General features: G+C 37.2%; 1 protein-coding gene across 13 annotated transcripts in view; it reads right to left on the reverse strand.

Annotated features, from left to right (window-relative positions):
• PIAS2 (protein inhibitor of activated STAT 2) overlaps positions 1–17,028 on the reverse strand; it is a 105,187-nt gene that overhangs the window by 24,815 nt on the left and 63,344 nt on the right. For all 13 annotated transcript variants that reach the window (XM_042962859.1, XM_042962860.1, XM_042962857.1 and 10 more), the window contains exons 6-10: positions 16,081–16,215; positions 13,578–13,683; positions 12,135–12,208; positions 2,452–2,612; positions 1,114–1,247 (exon numbers count right to left, since the gene is read on the reverse strand). In XM_042962859.1, the coding sequence (XP_042818793.1) occupies positions 1,114–1,247; positions 2,452–2,612; positions 12,135–12,208; positions 13,578–13,683; positions 16,081–16,215 (610 nt within the window). The remainder of the gene's footprint in view (positions 1–1,113; positions 1,248–2,451; positions 2,613–12,134; positions 12,209–13,577; positions 13,684–16,080; positions 16,216–17,028) is intronic.

The raw sequence follows: 17,028 nt of genomic DNA on the forward strand, positions 1-17,028 counted from the left end.
CCAAACCTCTCATTTAAGTTATTCAGATATTTGAAGCTCTTCTTATCAACCATCTACTGATCACTTAGGTTCTCCTTTCTGCCCACATATACCTACCATATGTTAACTCACCATTTCACAGAAATTACATTATGCCCTATAATCTGTTTAACAGAAAACTAAGGCTGGCTGATAGTGGAAAAGCAGCAGCTACTACTCAACTAAATCACTATTCTTCTCAAAGATGAGGGAAACCTTGATCATTCTACCTACAGGTTTGGTAACAATCAAGGAGAATGATTTCTTTTTTTTTTTAAATAGGCTCCATGCCCAATGGGGGCTTAAACTCATGACTCTAAGATCAAGAGTCCCATGTTTTACCAACTGAGCTACCCAGGTGCCCCAAAAGAATGACTAATAGTGACATAAAATAGTGACTTTTACTTTTTACTCTGAATACTCACTATTCATTATATTGTTAGAATGTCAAATATAATCAACACAAAACTCAAATGCAGTGAGTGGACACGGTCAGATAAGAAGAAACATACAGTTCACCTATGGGTTCAATTATTATAACTGTCCCTTAGTTTCCCCACTCAGTGTGGGCAGATATAGGGAGTTGAAGGTTAAGCATACATCCTAGGTAAAGGCAACAGTCAAATTTCTTCCCACAAAGAAATGGAAACAGTCTGTTCACTTCGTTAGCAACTAACCTGTGAGCACCTGCGTGTACCCTCCATTGATGGATTATGTGGCCTAAGGACACCTAAACTTGGGGTTTCCCCCAAAAGTTTCAAAAAAAATTCTGAAAGCTATCCATAAAAATGTCATTTATAACTTTTCACTCTGTAACAAACACATTATATTAAAATGACTTGGGGTGATTATTTCATTTACTTTATATATGACAAATATACTACGAAAAAGCTAATTATAAGGTGACATACACTTTACCAAATTTCTTAAGGTAAGAGTAAAAACCGCTTGAGGGAAATTACGTATGTAACAGACGATCAAAAGATACAGTTCACAAACAAAGCTCCAAATGCAGGTCTAGTGGCCAAAGTTAACGATAAAGACAACGGTGCAGGGGTCTCATTGCTTTGCTCTCCGTGGCTATCCTGCACATACTTTCTATCTTTGTACACGGCTGGCTGGACACTTTCATAGCTTCTTTCTTCGGTCTCATTGGACACCAAGTGCCATCTTCTTGGAATTTGATCTCATCCACATCAGAACAGTCATTGAGAATTTCCATGAAAAGCCTATAAACCAATTAAGAAGTGCATAAATGTAATCCATGGCTTTGTTCAAAGGTGAACTAAGTAACACATACTGCCTTGGAGACAAAAGTGATGCTATCTGACCTTTTTGTTTGTTTTGGTGTTTCAATACTTCACACTTTACAACAGCTGTTACACACCCCACCCCCCTTCCCCTCCTAGGTTTTAGATCTTTAAGGGGTTTACTGAATATCATCTAAGAAACCAGTTGACTAAATAGACACCTGGAGCCTCCTAGCCAGGACTGGTAGTAAAGAGCAACCTCCAGCATAACATACAAAACAGACATGAGCAAATATAAAGGTTATTATACAAAAAATAATTTATAAGCTTATTATCAAGAAAAAATGTCATAGGGGTGGGGAAAGGAGCATTAGGGCCATTAAAAAGTCTCAATAAATTTAAAAGAACTCAGCATACAAATTATGTTCTATGACCATAATGAAATCTGAATCTTCAGAAAAATATGTGGAAAACGCCCAAATATTTGGAAACTAAACAAAACCACCAATGAGACAAAGAAAACATAAAAACATAAATTAGAAGGTATTTTGAACTGAATATGAAAATTAATAAAATTTGTGGAATATAGCTAAAGCAGTACTTGAAGGAAAAGTTATAGCATTAATCTTCTTATATTAGGAAAGGACTCAAATCAAACCTCAGCTTCTACCTAAAGGAAACTAGAGAGCAAATTAAAATGAAAGTACACACAAAAAGGGAAACAACAAAGAACAGAAACAAATAAAATAGAAAAAGAGGAAAATCAATCAAAACAAAAGGCTAACAACCTTCAGTAAAACTGACAACCTTCTGGTCAGACTGAAGCTCACTCAGAAAGAAACAGATCACCTGAGGAACCCTACGTATATTAAAGAAACTGCATTTGTAGTGAAAAACTTTACCACAAAGAAAACCCCAGTCCCAACCATCTTCACTGGGGGATTCTACCAAATATTTGAGGAGACAAAATACCACCACTTCCCAACTCATTTGTATGGGGCCAGGATTACTGTAGTATTAAAACCAGACAAAGGCATTACAAGAAAGCAACAGACGAATATCCCTCGTGAAATTTAGCAAAACAAAGCCAATGATAAAAAGGATAACATGATGCTAGACTACAAGTTACATGAGACTGTACTGCACGTTTCCACAGCTAACACTTATGCTGGGATACACTTACCCATCTAAAATTAGACTTTCATAGGCAGCCTTTTTGTCGCACACAGGACAAATCCAGGTGGGCTTCTTCTCATTCATTTGCAGATAAAGGGCAGCATCAAAACACTGTAGATGTGTACAAGTCACTGCACGGCATGGGATCGTCAGCCTCATTTTCCCTAACTACAGAAAGGGAAGACAACAGGGGAAACCTTTCAGAAAGGGTAGCAAAGCCTCAAAGGCAAGAGTCGGTCATAAAAGTCTGAAAAGAGCTCACAAGAAGATCAAAATGAAAAAGATTTTCAAACCAGAATTTCTTTCTAATCAAGATCACTACATATATTATTTGTGTTCACTCACTGCCCTATGACTTTTAAAAGACTATTTCAGGGGCACCTGGGTGGCTCAGTGGGTTAAGCAAGCATCCGACTCTTGATTTCAGCTCAGGTCATGATCTCACAGTTTGTCAGTTCAAGTACCACATTGGGCTCTTCACTGACAGTGTGGAGCCTGCTGGGGATTCTCTCTCTACCTTGCTCTCTGCCCCTCCCCTGCTTGCACTCTCTCCCTCTCTCTCAAAATAAATAAGCATTAAAAAAAAAATAAATAAAAGCCCATTTCACTTTTTGAAAATAATTAACACGTAAATTCAGAGGTAGAGAAAAATACATATACAACAAAAACCTGTCTCTTTCTCACCTGTTACCCTGTTTAGAGGGAACCACTATTACCCACCTCTTATATGCTCTTTCATAGATATTCTATGTATAACCCAGTGTGTATTTTAAAAATACATTTTCCCATAAATGGTGGCAAGCAATACACACAATTCTGTGCCATCTGTCACACAATACAACTTAATAATTATTTCACGTATATTCAGTACATAAAAAGCTACCATGGTATGAAGACATAATTGATGTGAAGTACGTGATATGAATGATCATTATTTACTTAACCAGTACCATCCCCTGGTGATGGACATTTAAATTGTTCCTAATATTTTATCACTACAAATGATGCTGTAATAAATAACTATAGGCTAAATTCCCAGAAGTGATATTTTTGGGTCAAAGGGAAAGTGCATTTGTGATTTCTGTCATACTAACAAACTGTATTGATTTATGCATATACATGCATTAATGAGCTTGGTTCCCCTCAACTTTGTCAACACAGTCCTATTAATTCACTTTGATCTCTACCAATCTGATAAGTGAAAACCACTCCATTATAATTGTGAACTACATTTCTCTTATTATAAGTGAAGCTGAGCTTATTTTTACTTTTTATTTTTAGAGAGTGAGAGAGTGAGTATGCGAGTGGGGCAGGAGGAGAGAGAGAGAATCGTAAGCAGGCTCCATGCTCAGTGCAGAGCCCAATACAGAGCTCGAGCCCATGACCCTGGGATCATGACCTGAGCTGAAATCTACTCACCCAGCCAGGTGCCCTGTTCTTTTTTACTTCTAAGAGTTATCTGTGTTTCCAAGAGCAGTCTATACATAACTTTTTCTCCTTCCTGGTTGGCTATTAGTCTTTGGTTATTTATCTACAGAAGCTTTACGTTAAGTCAGCTTCGTGTATGTGATATGAATTGCAAATGTGTTTTTTATTTACAAAAATGTTTTACTTGTGTATAATCACATGTGCTGATATTCCAATATACTTTTATATAATTCAGTGCTCTGTTCAATTCTTATTCCAATTGGGAGAGGTACACCAACATCAAGACACACACCCAGATTAGACAGAGTCTTTCAACAACCTTCCCAATACATTTCCTTTACAGAGAACCTATCAGTTTATGACCAGCTCTCTGTTATTCTGACAGAAAATGTGTTTCTCCCACTATGGACTCTAAACTCCACAAGGACAAGGTCCACGTCACTGTTCACCACTATAATCCAAGTGTCACAGCACAGTACCTGGCACACAGCATATGCGCAGTATTTGTTGAGCAGATGGTAGAACAAATGGAAAAAGACGGGGAAAGTGGCAAAGGGAACAAAGGGGAGAAAAGGGAGGAAGGAAGGACTTCTTTATATGCCCTCTAAAGTCCAGAAGAATTCACAGCAAAATTACATCGTTAACTTTGCCTGAAGGGTAGGATTTTTAGAATGTTCCTGTTTGTTTTTTTTCCCTTTTGGTTTACCTCTTATTTCTTTCTCCTAAAATGAACATTTGGTTATTTTGTAATTCAAAAGAAAATAATGTAGCCAGGCCATCATCACAGCCATAACTAATGTTTGTACAGTTCTACTTACACGCGAAGTGCAACGATGAGTATATTTATTAATCCTAGTGAGCTTTTAAACCTAACAAGTGTGCTACATGATCCATCTATATTATCATCCGCCCCTGAGAACACTGAGGCACAAAGAGGGTAGATAATGACGACCACTGCAAAGTCAGAAAGTGGCAGGGCCAATATGTGAACCAAGCAGCCCTGGCTCCAGAGTCTATACTCCTGATCACTGTGCTGACTCCATCTGAAGTCTAACTAGAATTCTAAACGGGATCTTAGAAGTTACCGTGATTCGTGCAAGTATGTAGCACAAACAACTCATTATTTAAGGCAGAAAAAAAGTGAGAATAGAACTAAAATAGGCAATTTCTCTTCTTATGATACTCGCTATGTTTTCCCTTCCTTTAAATAACAAATTATCCCTTAAGTGATGTAGAATCTTACTGTGTGCTAAGGAGTTTTACATAAACTTCACATAATTTTCATAACAACCCTATGACTCCAGAAAGAGTAGTACCTATATTAATGCTTTTGAAATGAAGATGCTGAGGCTACATGAGACTACAAACACCACACTCACTGAGACACAGTGGCTGGAGCTAGAACACAAACCCAAATGTTTTTCACTTCCATGAGAACCCTCCTAGTTTTTACATCATACATGGTCCCGGTTCTCGGTTTTTAATTATCTATCCTTCCCAATTTTGCTAACAGTTTTTGTTCTGTTAGGAATGGATTTAGCACCTAATGAGATGATCACAGGGGTTCCCTCCCACCTTTCAATTATTAATATAAATAATTTTAATAGATTTTCTAAAATCAAACCACTGCATTCCTAAGAGGCATCCCTTTGTTATCACATATTATTCTTTTAAAATACTGGATTCTTCTTAAAGTACTGGATTCTAGTGGCTAGTGTTTTCTTTAGGAATTTTTCATCATTGCTTTTTTTTTTTTTTTTTTTTTTTTTACACACAATCAAGTGCCTAGAAATAACCGAAATAATAACTTTTTTAAAAAAGGTTGAACAAGTAATTTACACCATACCCAATCAACAAAATACCTACAGTGACTAAAATAAGATACATCTACACATTAATTTTTAAGATATACTGTTAATTTTAAAAAAGTAAAGCACAGAACCGTGCATGCAGCACGATTTTTTCCAATAAACATGCATGATTATGAACAATAAAGTTAAATCTAGAAAGATGTATTTCATACCATTAGTAATAATGTTACTTCTGAGTAACAGACTGAAGCAATTAAAAATTTTTTATCTGAATACTTTTACAATAAAGTAGGTATTAATTGTCAACTTTCATAATTTATTCCTTTAAAATAATGCTCTAACTTGGCCTACTATGTTTCTTTTTTGGCTACTAGTTCTTGAACTTTTGGCCTCAGAATCCTTTTACTCTCTTAAAAATCGAGAATCTCAAATAATTTTTATGTATATATTAATCAATATTTACTATAGAAATTAAAGCAGACATTTTTAAAACAAGAATACACAAGTACACACTACACCACCATCAGCTGACCCTTGTTAACCACCACTGTCTACTCAGGACAGAATGAGAGCAGAAAAAGGACAAACTGTGTCCTGGTATTACTATAAAAATAGCTTTGACTTCGTGAACTTCTTCGAAAAGTTTCAGGAGACCCCAAGTATCTCTGGGTCACACTTTGAGAATTTGCTTTTTATCTTCTTCGGTGCCATTTTCATTTCTCCTATCACTGCCTCAGAATTTCCACAACATACAGAACTGAAAACATTCACTGCTGTGGAAGTTAATGATCCTAAATTTAATCCTACTCTACCGTCTCTCAAGAGTTAATGAGCATTTCCCAAGTTAAAAAGGCATTTCTTACCATCTGGCCAAATGTGATCAATTTCCTAATACTGATCATGGTGTGTTAGTAAAAGAAATTTTGAATGTGTTAAATTCTATTTAGTCAGATGTCTGATGGATAACGGGCACCTGGGAGGTTCAGTCGGTTGGCCACCTGACTCTTGATTTCGGCTCAGATCATGATCCCAAAGTCATGGGATTGAGCCCCGCATGGGGCTCCACACTAAGTGTGGAGCCTGCTTAAGATTCTCTTTCCCTCTCTTTCCCTCTCTCCCCATCTGCCCCTCTCCCCACTAGCACATGTCTCTAATAAAAAAATAACAAAATAAAATATTCTATTTAGTCAGATGATGGTGCTGTTTTATGAATGAAATGGTTCCCAACCAATTCAACACTTTTTTTGATTTGTAAAATTTTTAAGTTTTAAATGCCAGTTAACAGTGCAATATTAGTTTCAGGTATACAATGCAGTGACTCAACAGTTTCATACAATACCCAGTGCTCACCGTATCAAATACACTCCTTAATACCCATCATCTATTTCTCCCATCCTCCACCCACCTCCTTTCTGTTAACCATCAGTTTGTTCTCTGTAATGAAGAGTCTGTTTCTTGGGGCACCTGGGTGGCTCAGTCGGTTGAGTGTCCGACTTCAACTCAAGTCATGATCTCATGGTAAGTTCGAGCCCCACACTTGGCTCACTGCTCTCAGTGCAGACCCTGCTTCGGATCCTCTGTCCCCTCTCTCTCTGCCCCTCTTCTGTTTGTGCTCTCTTTCTCAAAAATAAATAAAACCTTTTTTTTTTTTTTTTTTTTTTTTTTTTTTAAGTCTGTTTCTCAACAGATGCTAGCGAGGATGTGGAGAATGAGGAACCCTCTTACACTGGTGTGAATGCAAACTGGTGCAACCACTCTGGAAAATGGTATGGAGGTTCCTCAAAAAGTTCAAAACAGAATCACCTTATGATCCAGCAACTACACTCCTGGGTATTTACCCAAAGTATACAAAAATACAGATTCAAAGGGGTACATGCACCCTGATGCTTACAGCAGCATTATCAACAATACCCAAACTATGGAAAGAGCCCAAATGTCCATTGACTAACAAATGGATAGAGGAAATGTGGTATATACACAAGGGAATATTGCTCAGCCATCAAAAGAATGAAATCTCACCATTTGTAACGATGTGGATGAAACCAGAGTATATTATGCTAAGTGAAATAAGTCAGAAAGACAAATACCATAGGATTCCACTCATATGTGGAATTTAAGAAATAAAACAGATGAACATATGGGAAAGAAAAAAGAGAGAAGCAAACCATTAGAGACTCTTCACAATAGAGAACTGAGGGTTGATGGGGGATGGGATAAATGGGTGATGGGTATTAAGGAGAGCTCTTGTTATGATGAGCATTTGGTATTATAAGTAATGAATCACTTAATTCTACTCCTGAAACCAATATTACACTACATATTAACTAACTAGAATTTAAATAAAAACATGAAAAAGAAAAAAAGGGTCTGTTTCTTGGTTTGCCTCTCTTTTTGCCCCTTTGCTCATTTGTTTCTTAAATTCCACATGAGTGAGATCATATGGTATTTGTGTTTCTCTGACTGACTTACTTCGCTCACCATTAATGCTCTAGCTCCATCCATGTCGTTGCACATGGAGAGATTTCTTTCCTTTTATGGCTGACTAATATTCCAGTGTGTGTGTGTGTGTGTGTGTGTGTGTGTGTGTGTGTACACACACCCCACATTTTTTTATCCATTTATCAGTCAATGGACACATGGGCCATTTCCACATAATGCTGCTATAAATATCAGGGTAAGGGGTGTGTGGTTGGCTCAGTCAGCTGAGCGTCCGACTCCTGATTTCAGCTCTAGTCATGATCTCATGGTTCATGGGTTTGCGTCCTGTGTCAGGCTCTGCGCTGACAGCACAGAGCCTGCTTAGGATTCTCTCTCTTTCCCCTTCCCTCACTCATGCTCTCTCAACATAATAAACAAACATTTAAAAATAAGTATCAGGGTACGGGGTGCCTGGGTGGCTCAGTCGGTTAAGCATCTGACTTCGGCTCAGGCCATCCTCTCACGGTTCCTGGGTTGTTCAAGCGTCAGGCTCTGTACTGACAGCTCAGAGCCTGGAGCCTGATCTGCTTTCTATGTCTCCCTCTCTCTGCCCCTCTTTGCTCCTGTTCTCTCAAAAATAAACAAACACTGAATCTCTCTCAGAAATAAACATTTAAAAAAAAATTTTTTTAAATAAGTACCAGGGTAAAATGTTAAGCAGAGTGTCTAAATTGATTTTCACTCTACTATAGTCTAATCAGTATCTATCTAAATTAATAAAGAATGTGTGTAAGTAAAAAATGGCCCAAATCAGTGGTTCCAAGCTATATATGAGTCAGAATCTTAAGAGATAAAATCAAATCCAGCTTCGTTTTTTATCCCCCGGCCACCCAGCCCATATCTGCAGGACAGACTGAAAACCACTAGCTGCTATCACTACAATACAACTCCTGTGTAAAATTCACTGTGTTCAGAAATATAATTACACACACTCAATCAGATCCCACCTTCAATAATGACTGTAAAATTACCTTTCGTAGGTCCCAAGGAGAGAGGCGTTGGACTGTGCTACCCACTATCCAGATTCATGTCTACTCTGAATCATTTTATAAACATACTGTGAAATATAACTAACATCTCTTCCACTACCTTAAAGCTATCATTTTCTCTCATTTTTGCCTCCTATCCCAGGGTTCACCTCTTATCCTTCCAAATGCCTACGATCCATTCTGTGCTTCTCTATTTCCTACCACTAAACCACATCCTGTGTTAGTTCCACAGGCAGCTAGCTGCACTCTTTTCTGCTTTCTTCAACTAATACCAGTACTGTCTCTTCCTCAAAACGACTGTCATTCGTTTCATTTGATCGAAACACCTGTTTGGTGTTTTAATTAATATGCATCGTATCCCACAGTTAGCTTCAACTTCATGTTACCACTACCACAGCCTGAAAAGAACCATTCATGCTTTTCTTAGTGCTGAACAAACCAGGTAGGATGAATACTTAAGCTCAAAAGACAGTCCAAGGAACAGACTTGTTTCACTTGTCAGCAGAGAAAGAGAGTATTTAATAAACTTAAAGCAGGATCTTGTTACTTCATCTCTTTAAAAAATGGAAATGTTAATGTTCTTAAACACGGTCAGCTTTACTGAAAAGAAACTGCTCCCTATTCTTATACAGAAGGAATCCTAACCACTCTGATATACCACCTTCACTATTTTGAAAATCTGAGAATCCATTAGTATGTTGGGCTATTGTGTTTTGTTTTGGTTGTTCTCATACAGAATGGCACAGTGTTTGAAGAAAAAAAAAAAGGAAACAAATTAAAAGAATAAAAAACAAATGCCAAGAAAATAAGACAGAAAATGGCATCATGCAACTGTTAGCAAACTCCTCAGGTAAGTTGTATCGAAGCACTTTCTTCCTGACCGAACATTCTGCTACTAAAGCATAAAAATAATACAGGGCACCTGGGTGGCTCAGTCAGTTAAGCATCTGACTCTTGATATCCGATCAGGTCGTGATCCCACGGTTCATGAGTTCAAGCTCCGCATTGGGCTCTGTGCTGACAGTGTACCACCTGCTTGGCATTCTCTCTCTCCCTCTCTCTCTGCCCCTCCCCTACTCACTCGCTCTCTCTCTCTCTCTCTCTCTCTTAAAATAAACAAACATTTTTTAAATGCTGCAGACAAATTAAAAAGAAAACAATAAAGGTAACATGAATTCCCTTCCCATATAGCGACTATGCCTAGAATATAGCCAGCAATTAACATTTACTCGATATACTAGTGTTAAACCATAAAGAACTGTCAATATTCAACTGTTTTTGACCAACAGAATGACAATTTCCTGTGTTTCAATTTAGTATCAATTTTAACACAAGAGGGAGGAAAGGGTAATGTGAAGATACTCAGAAGAACTCGTGCCTCAAGGTCTGCACAGAGCTTATAAGTAGAAGAGGAGGTCCCGGGTCCAAACACAAGCCCTACAGGGCCTCTGCCTCCCCATCGGGGCATGAGTTGTGTTCCCCCCCTCTCCTAAGACTGCAGACATTCTCTCTGGGTCTAATAGCCAGAGATTCCCAATTTCTAAGCAATCCCAATTTCATGCAATTCTAATCCTTTTCAATAAAGCTAAGTTAGTTCAAGTTAATGATAATTTAAAAAATAAATTCAGAAAGAAAGATATCTATAAACACCACTTTCCAGGGTGATAGAGAGGTGAACTTATAACCAGGATATATTTTAGCCCAGTCTGGCATTATGGCATGTTGTTCTGAGAACTGGAATAATGTCAGAAGATCAAAATTTTTATCCTTGTTCTACTACTAACTGTGTGATTTGGGTTAGCCAACCTCTTTTAGTCTTAGTTTTCTCATCTGCAAAGTTTTGCTAAGACAGTTAAATTAAGGACCATATGATAGGAACTCAACAAAGTATTCCCTTCTCTCCCCCTCCCTCTGACACAATTCTCTCTCCATGTAAAATATTGTACATTTCTCACAATGGTGGCTGGTCATGAGTTGCTCCCAAAACTACACTCCTGATTCCAGGACTTTTCTCATAAAGTTCCTCACATCTGGAAAGGGTCCCCTCCAACAGTACTGATTTTAAAGAAACTGTCATTCACTATTCCTGACCCCTCCCATCTCTTTGGTACTCTATTAGCAAGATTACATGCGGTAAGTACGAGTTAGCTTTATCTCTCAAACTAGACTCTTCACTTTCTGACAACTTCCTATCAAGTCCTCAGTATTTTCTCCCGAAATTAGCTCAGTACCAAGCACATAGGAGAATCTGAATGTTCCTGACTGATTTCTACCCCTAGCCTCTATGTAGAGATATAAAAATTATCGTGCAACTGGGGTGCCTGGGTGATTCAGTCGGTTGACCGTCCGACTCTTGGTTTCGTCTCAGGTCATGATCCCAGGGGTGGTGGGATGGAGTCCCATGTCAGACTCTGCACTGGGTGGGGAGCCTGCTTAAGACTCTCCCTCCCTCTCCCTTTCCCTCTCACCCCCCCTCTGTGCCTCCCTCACTCGTGTGTGTGGGCTCTCTCAAGAAAACAAAAATTATTGTGCAACTCTGAAGTATATTATAGATTAAGAATCTCACACATTCTAACTCATTAAACCAGAACTATCAATCAGCATTATCAGGTACTGGTAATTTTACTACTACTTTTCAATACTGTTTATATTCCGATAAAAGGAGCCAACTCTCTACATACGTTTACTGTTAGCTGTGGATGGTCTAGAGCAAAAAACTCTGACAGATTATTTTGAACCTACTAAATAAAGCTCTCTTCCCTCTTTGATACAATCTTTTAGGTCTCTTCTTGTTCAGTTAGTGCTTAAACAATGTCTGCATTCTTTAGAATTATAATGCTTAATCATTAAACTTCCTGAATGGAAAAACAACAGAAGTTCAGAATTCCATCATAATATATCATTCGTCCCACACTTACTTTTATAGGAAAATTAGTAATTTATAGAAAGCGAAACACCCCAGAATGTCTTGCTGCGTTACTTACAGGGCACATCAAGGATACCCGGAGGCTAGTTGTAGCAATTTCACTGTCAGGATCTGCAGTAAGTTTTTCTTTAACTTTAAAAAGAAAGAAAAAGAATTTAAAATTTTTTTCAACGAACTGTAATAATTATGAACAGAATTATAGAAATATATATCATCTTATTGTTAATACGTTTCCCAAACATTTCCAATAGGTCAACCAACTATAAAAACATAAAAACCCCCGAAACATTAAGGATTAACATACTGAAAACACAATCCTACTTCCAGTATCAGGTTTAAGCATTACAAACTTGCAAACTCTAGATCACATGTTTAACTGAATTTTTAAGTTTCCTTTTAAAAGTAAAATTGCAGGTAAGGAAGAGTTTCAAAAACAGAAAGGTGCTTAAGGCTTCAGAACAATCCAACGGTTAGGAAAGGCACTTGGAAACCAGCAGTACTCTGGGCTTTAACGCTTTCCTCACACACACTCATAACTTTATTAGGGAGTAATTTGTAAACAGAAGGGGCACAATATTCTTACACTTCCTTTGACAACTGAAAACTACAATGGATGTGGAATGTCTCTGCAATTTTATTGACCAGGTGATGTATACAAGGTACCGTATACACAAGCTAACAATTATACGTGTGGCCTTTAGGTGCCTAATTCTCAACACCATGCTGAGAATACATCAGGAAATGGAGGCCGCTGAATCCGAACAGGGCAAGCAAGAAGAACTACGGGCTTCTCTGGCTTCCCGCTCCAGGCAGGAAGATGCACACTGTGTCATTTCAGGAGATGAGGATGGTTTAAGTACAAGAAACGCAACATCATTTCAACAGCCCTACTTGGCTCCCTTTTCAATCTGTAGATCCTCTTTTCCTTTCCGGTTCATTCAGTTGGTATGGAAGGTAATTTGAGGGAAAATATTCTCTTTCCCAGGAAAATGTCTGTTCAATTGAATTAAGTTACTGAACTGAATTATTTACAGTTTGGGTTAGACTTTTTCTCTATTATTACATAAAACAAAACATCTGAGAAGGCAAATACTGTTGATAGTTATCAACATTCTTCTGCAAAAAGAGCCTCTTATTTAGAATTTTTAAAAGGTACATTCTATTACACACTGGAGGTTCTGAAGACTTGCGTTTCTATTTGCAAGTCAATGTATGCATCCAAATTACCACCAACCTGACATTTACCTAAATAAATTTTCATGAAAAACCCCAAAATCAGACTAGTTGGGATTTTAAAATTGATCCACTGGGAGTGATTTCTAAGAGAATGGTTTTGCACGTTAGAGGGCTCTGTTCTTAGAATATTTTAACTCAAAATTCATTTCAAGTTTCTAATAATTCTTCCCAATTATTCCTGTATTGATGTATATGTGAGGCTTGCTTTTTTTTTTTCCTCCCCATTAAAGCATCTCATATGCTTAGTCTTACAAACATTACTTACTTAGTGCTCTGGAATGATCAGGGTTTCTAATACCTTTCATTTTTAATCTCTGTAATAACATGGCTGACGTGAGCTGTCGTACAAGATATACAGACATGGAGTAATTCTACAAAGAAAGATAATCTGTATTAAAGACAAGAGATAATAGCCTATTTACAAAAAATACTTGTCTAAAAATTCTGGTTGCTAAAAATAACATTCAAGATAACTTTCACAGGAAGGTCAATGACTGGGAAGGGGAAAAAAAATCAACTCAGCTATTTTACAGAAGATAAAAACTCAATCATATTAAAGGTATTTCTAAATCACTTACCCCTTTAAAACATCCATGTGAAAGATAACATATATCAGTAGTTTTCAAACTGTGTTTCTAATTTAGCAAAACTGCTATCTTAGGGGCAATGATGATATGAATGAGAATGTACCCTCTCATACCTACTTCTAACTAAAATCGTTCTGTTTTTATGTATTGGAACTGTCAGAATATTTTCACTGAAGAACAGGTTCCACTGCAGAAAAAAAGTTCAAACACCAGGGATGTGAATTAACACTTCAAATCCGGAGTTTCAAAGTTCCAATTCTGGAAGAAGAAACCACTTCATACATGGCCTTGAGCAAATCTTTAAATGAACCCAATATTGGCTTTCCTCTAAGAAAAACTCTGACAAATTAACTCCTGTTCCCAAATGCACATTAGGGAAGGGACAGCTACTGTAGTAAATAAGACACACGGAGAAACGATAAAAATCAAAAAGACAAGCCCAGAAAAAAAACACAGCATCCAATCCCATACCTCTAGGATCTGGCACAAAGGAACCTTCGTTAGCTACTTATAGAGCTATGAAGAGATGAAATATAATTTTACCTACATACTAAAAATCTCTTGCAATTTGACTACATATCATATTCAACTGATTCTACAATAAATGGAATACTTTTAATAGTTACCAAAACAAGTATTTTAAATATTATTTTTAATGTTCTGCAACAGTCCTTGTAAGTATCTGAGGAGTACCCAATATAGTGTGCAGGTTTTAAGTCAATTAATCATTTTAATTATAAGGAAAGAATATTATTCCCATTATGTGGCAAAAAAAACCCTTCCAGGTCTTCCATGTCTACAATCATTTACTCAAAAATCTGCAAGTTAATAATTACTTCAAAAAGATATACTCTTCCATTCGAATCCTTCTCCTAAGCTTTAAAGCCTTAATACTTGCTCATTTAACAACGTTCCTTGCATACAACACCCACTCTCAAGATTTTACTTATTCATTAAGTAGGCCTCAGGAAATCAAGCAACTTTGCTAAAATCAAACAAGGGCCAACTTGGGACTAAGCCAAAATTTTCTGAATCCTTATCCAATGCTTCACTACATTACACATTCAGTTTGTGAAAATGAAAAATATCAGGAATCAGTGCCCTATGATAATAAAGACAAGTGAACAGTAACAATTCAAATATGAAAGCTCAAGAAAACAATCATTAAAGAGATAGTAATATTTTTATAGTCCAAATATTAATACAAAATATTCTTTATGTCCAGCTCTGCAACTGCCTTGGTGACACAACCACAAAATTCCTGCTATAAACATAGGACTCGATTTCTCCATCCATATAATAGGAATATTACCCTTTACCTCTATGAAACAGCAAGATGAAAGTTGATGTTCAGAAATTAACTGAAATCTCTTTTGCCATTCTATTATTTCTAAATATAAACAAATAGTTCTAAAATAGAAATCCCATGTTGTATTAGTCAGTACCCCATAAATGATAATAACACATTTTGAGACTAAGAATTAGTAGAAAGCCAGGTTCAAACATAAAAGTATTGAAAAAATAATGTATTTTCATAATTCAGGGATGTGAATTAACACTTCAAATCCAGAATTTCAAAGTTCTAATTCTGGAAGAAGAGACCACTTCATACATGGCCTTGAGCAAATCTTTAAATGAACCCAATATTGGCTTTCTTCTAAGAAAAAGTTTGACAAATTGACTCCTGTTCCCAAATGCACGTTAGGGAAGGGACAGCTATATTATGAAAAAATAATGTATTTTTCACCATGTCATCTGAGGAAGCTGTTCATGTAAAGCTTGGAATGGATTATTTCCAACCACAACATGAGCGCATTTAAACATCTTCCTCAAAGCCTGATAAAGCTTTGTTCCCCTTCATAAATATATAACATCATCCAAAGTTTCCAGTTTCTTAGAACACCACTTAAACACACAAACACAACTGTGATTAAACAATTTCCTTAAGAAATACTGTAATTACACTCACTTCTTTTCCAAGAAAATAAAGAGATGGCATTCAGGAAACCTGAAACTTTTTAACCTTGAGAATCTCTACATCTCCACCCCAAACTGAAAATGACTGCTTCTTGGAGATTACAATCAGAAAACTGACAAGTTAGAGCTAGTAGCATGAGCTAAGAAAAAACAAATCAGCTCCTAGTGAGATCACGTTCAGGCTACCCAGAAGAGAGTCTTTACCTTTCCGATTTCTGATGCCCACGAAATGGAAATCTGGTTTGGCACAGCTGAAGATAACCTAACTAAAGATGTAATATTCAAAGGGCGTCCAGGGCGCTTCTGTTCAATCCCATTTTTAGGTGGTGGTGCATAGCCCTAGAACCATAAGAAAGAAAAATAATTTTATATTCTCTGCAGGGGATCAAACATCTTCTCCAAGATAGATACAGATTTGCCTGATTTCACTTATATTAAGTTATTCTTTTCTTATCCTGGAAATCATACAGTTGTCATCCTAAGTTCACCAACCCAAAAGAGGAAAATGATCTTCTTAAAAACGTTGTATTTTGGGGCACCTGGGTGGCTCAGTCAGCTGAGTGTCCGACTTCGGCTCAGGTTCTGATCTCATGCTTCAAGAGTTAGAGCCCCGCACTGGGCTCTGTGATGACAGTGCAGAGCCTGCTTGGGGTTCTCTCTCTCCCTCTCCCTCTGTCCCTCCCCTGCTTGCTTGTTCACTCTGTCTCTCTCAAAATAGAAAAATAAACTTAAAAAAAAAATGCATTCAAATACTGGGGATGGGAAAGAGGGAAAACAAAGTCTGGGAATTAAAGAACAAATTAATGCAAAAATAAACTACTGGGACTACATAAAAATAAAAAGCTTCTGCCCAGCAAAGGAAACAATCAACAGAATTTAAAGACAACCTACTGAGTGAACGATAGTTGCAAACGATATATCTGATAAAGGGTTAGGATCCAAGATCTATAAAGAACGTAAATAACTCAACACTAAAAAAAAACCCCAAAGAATCCAAATAAAAACCGGGCAGGACATGAACAGACATTTCTCCAAAGACAACATACACATGGCCAATAGACACATGAAAAGATGTTCAGCATCACTCAACATCAGGAAAATGCAAGTCAAAACCACAATGAGGTGTATCACCTCACACCTGTCAAAATGGCT

This window comes from Panthera tigris, chromosome D3 (assembly GCF_018350195.1).
Source record: "Panthera tigris isolate Pti1 chromosome D3, P.tigris_Pti1_mat1.1, whole genome shotgun sequence".
NCBI lineage: Eukaryota > Metazoa > Chordata > Mammalia > Carnivora > Felidae > Panthera > Panthera tigris.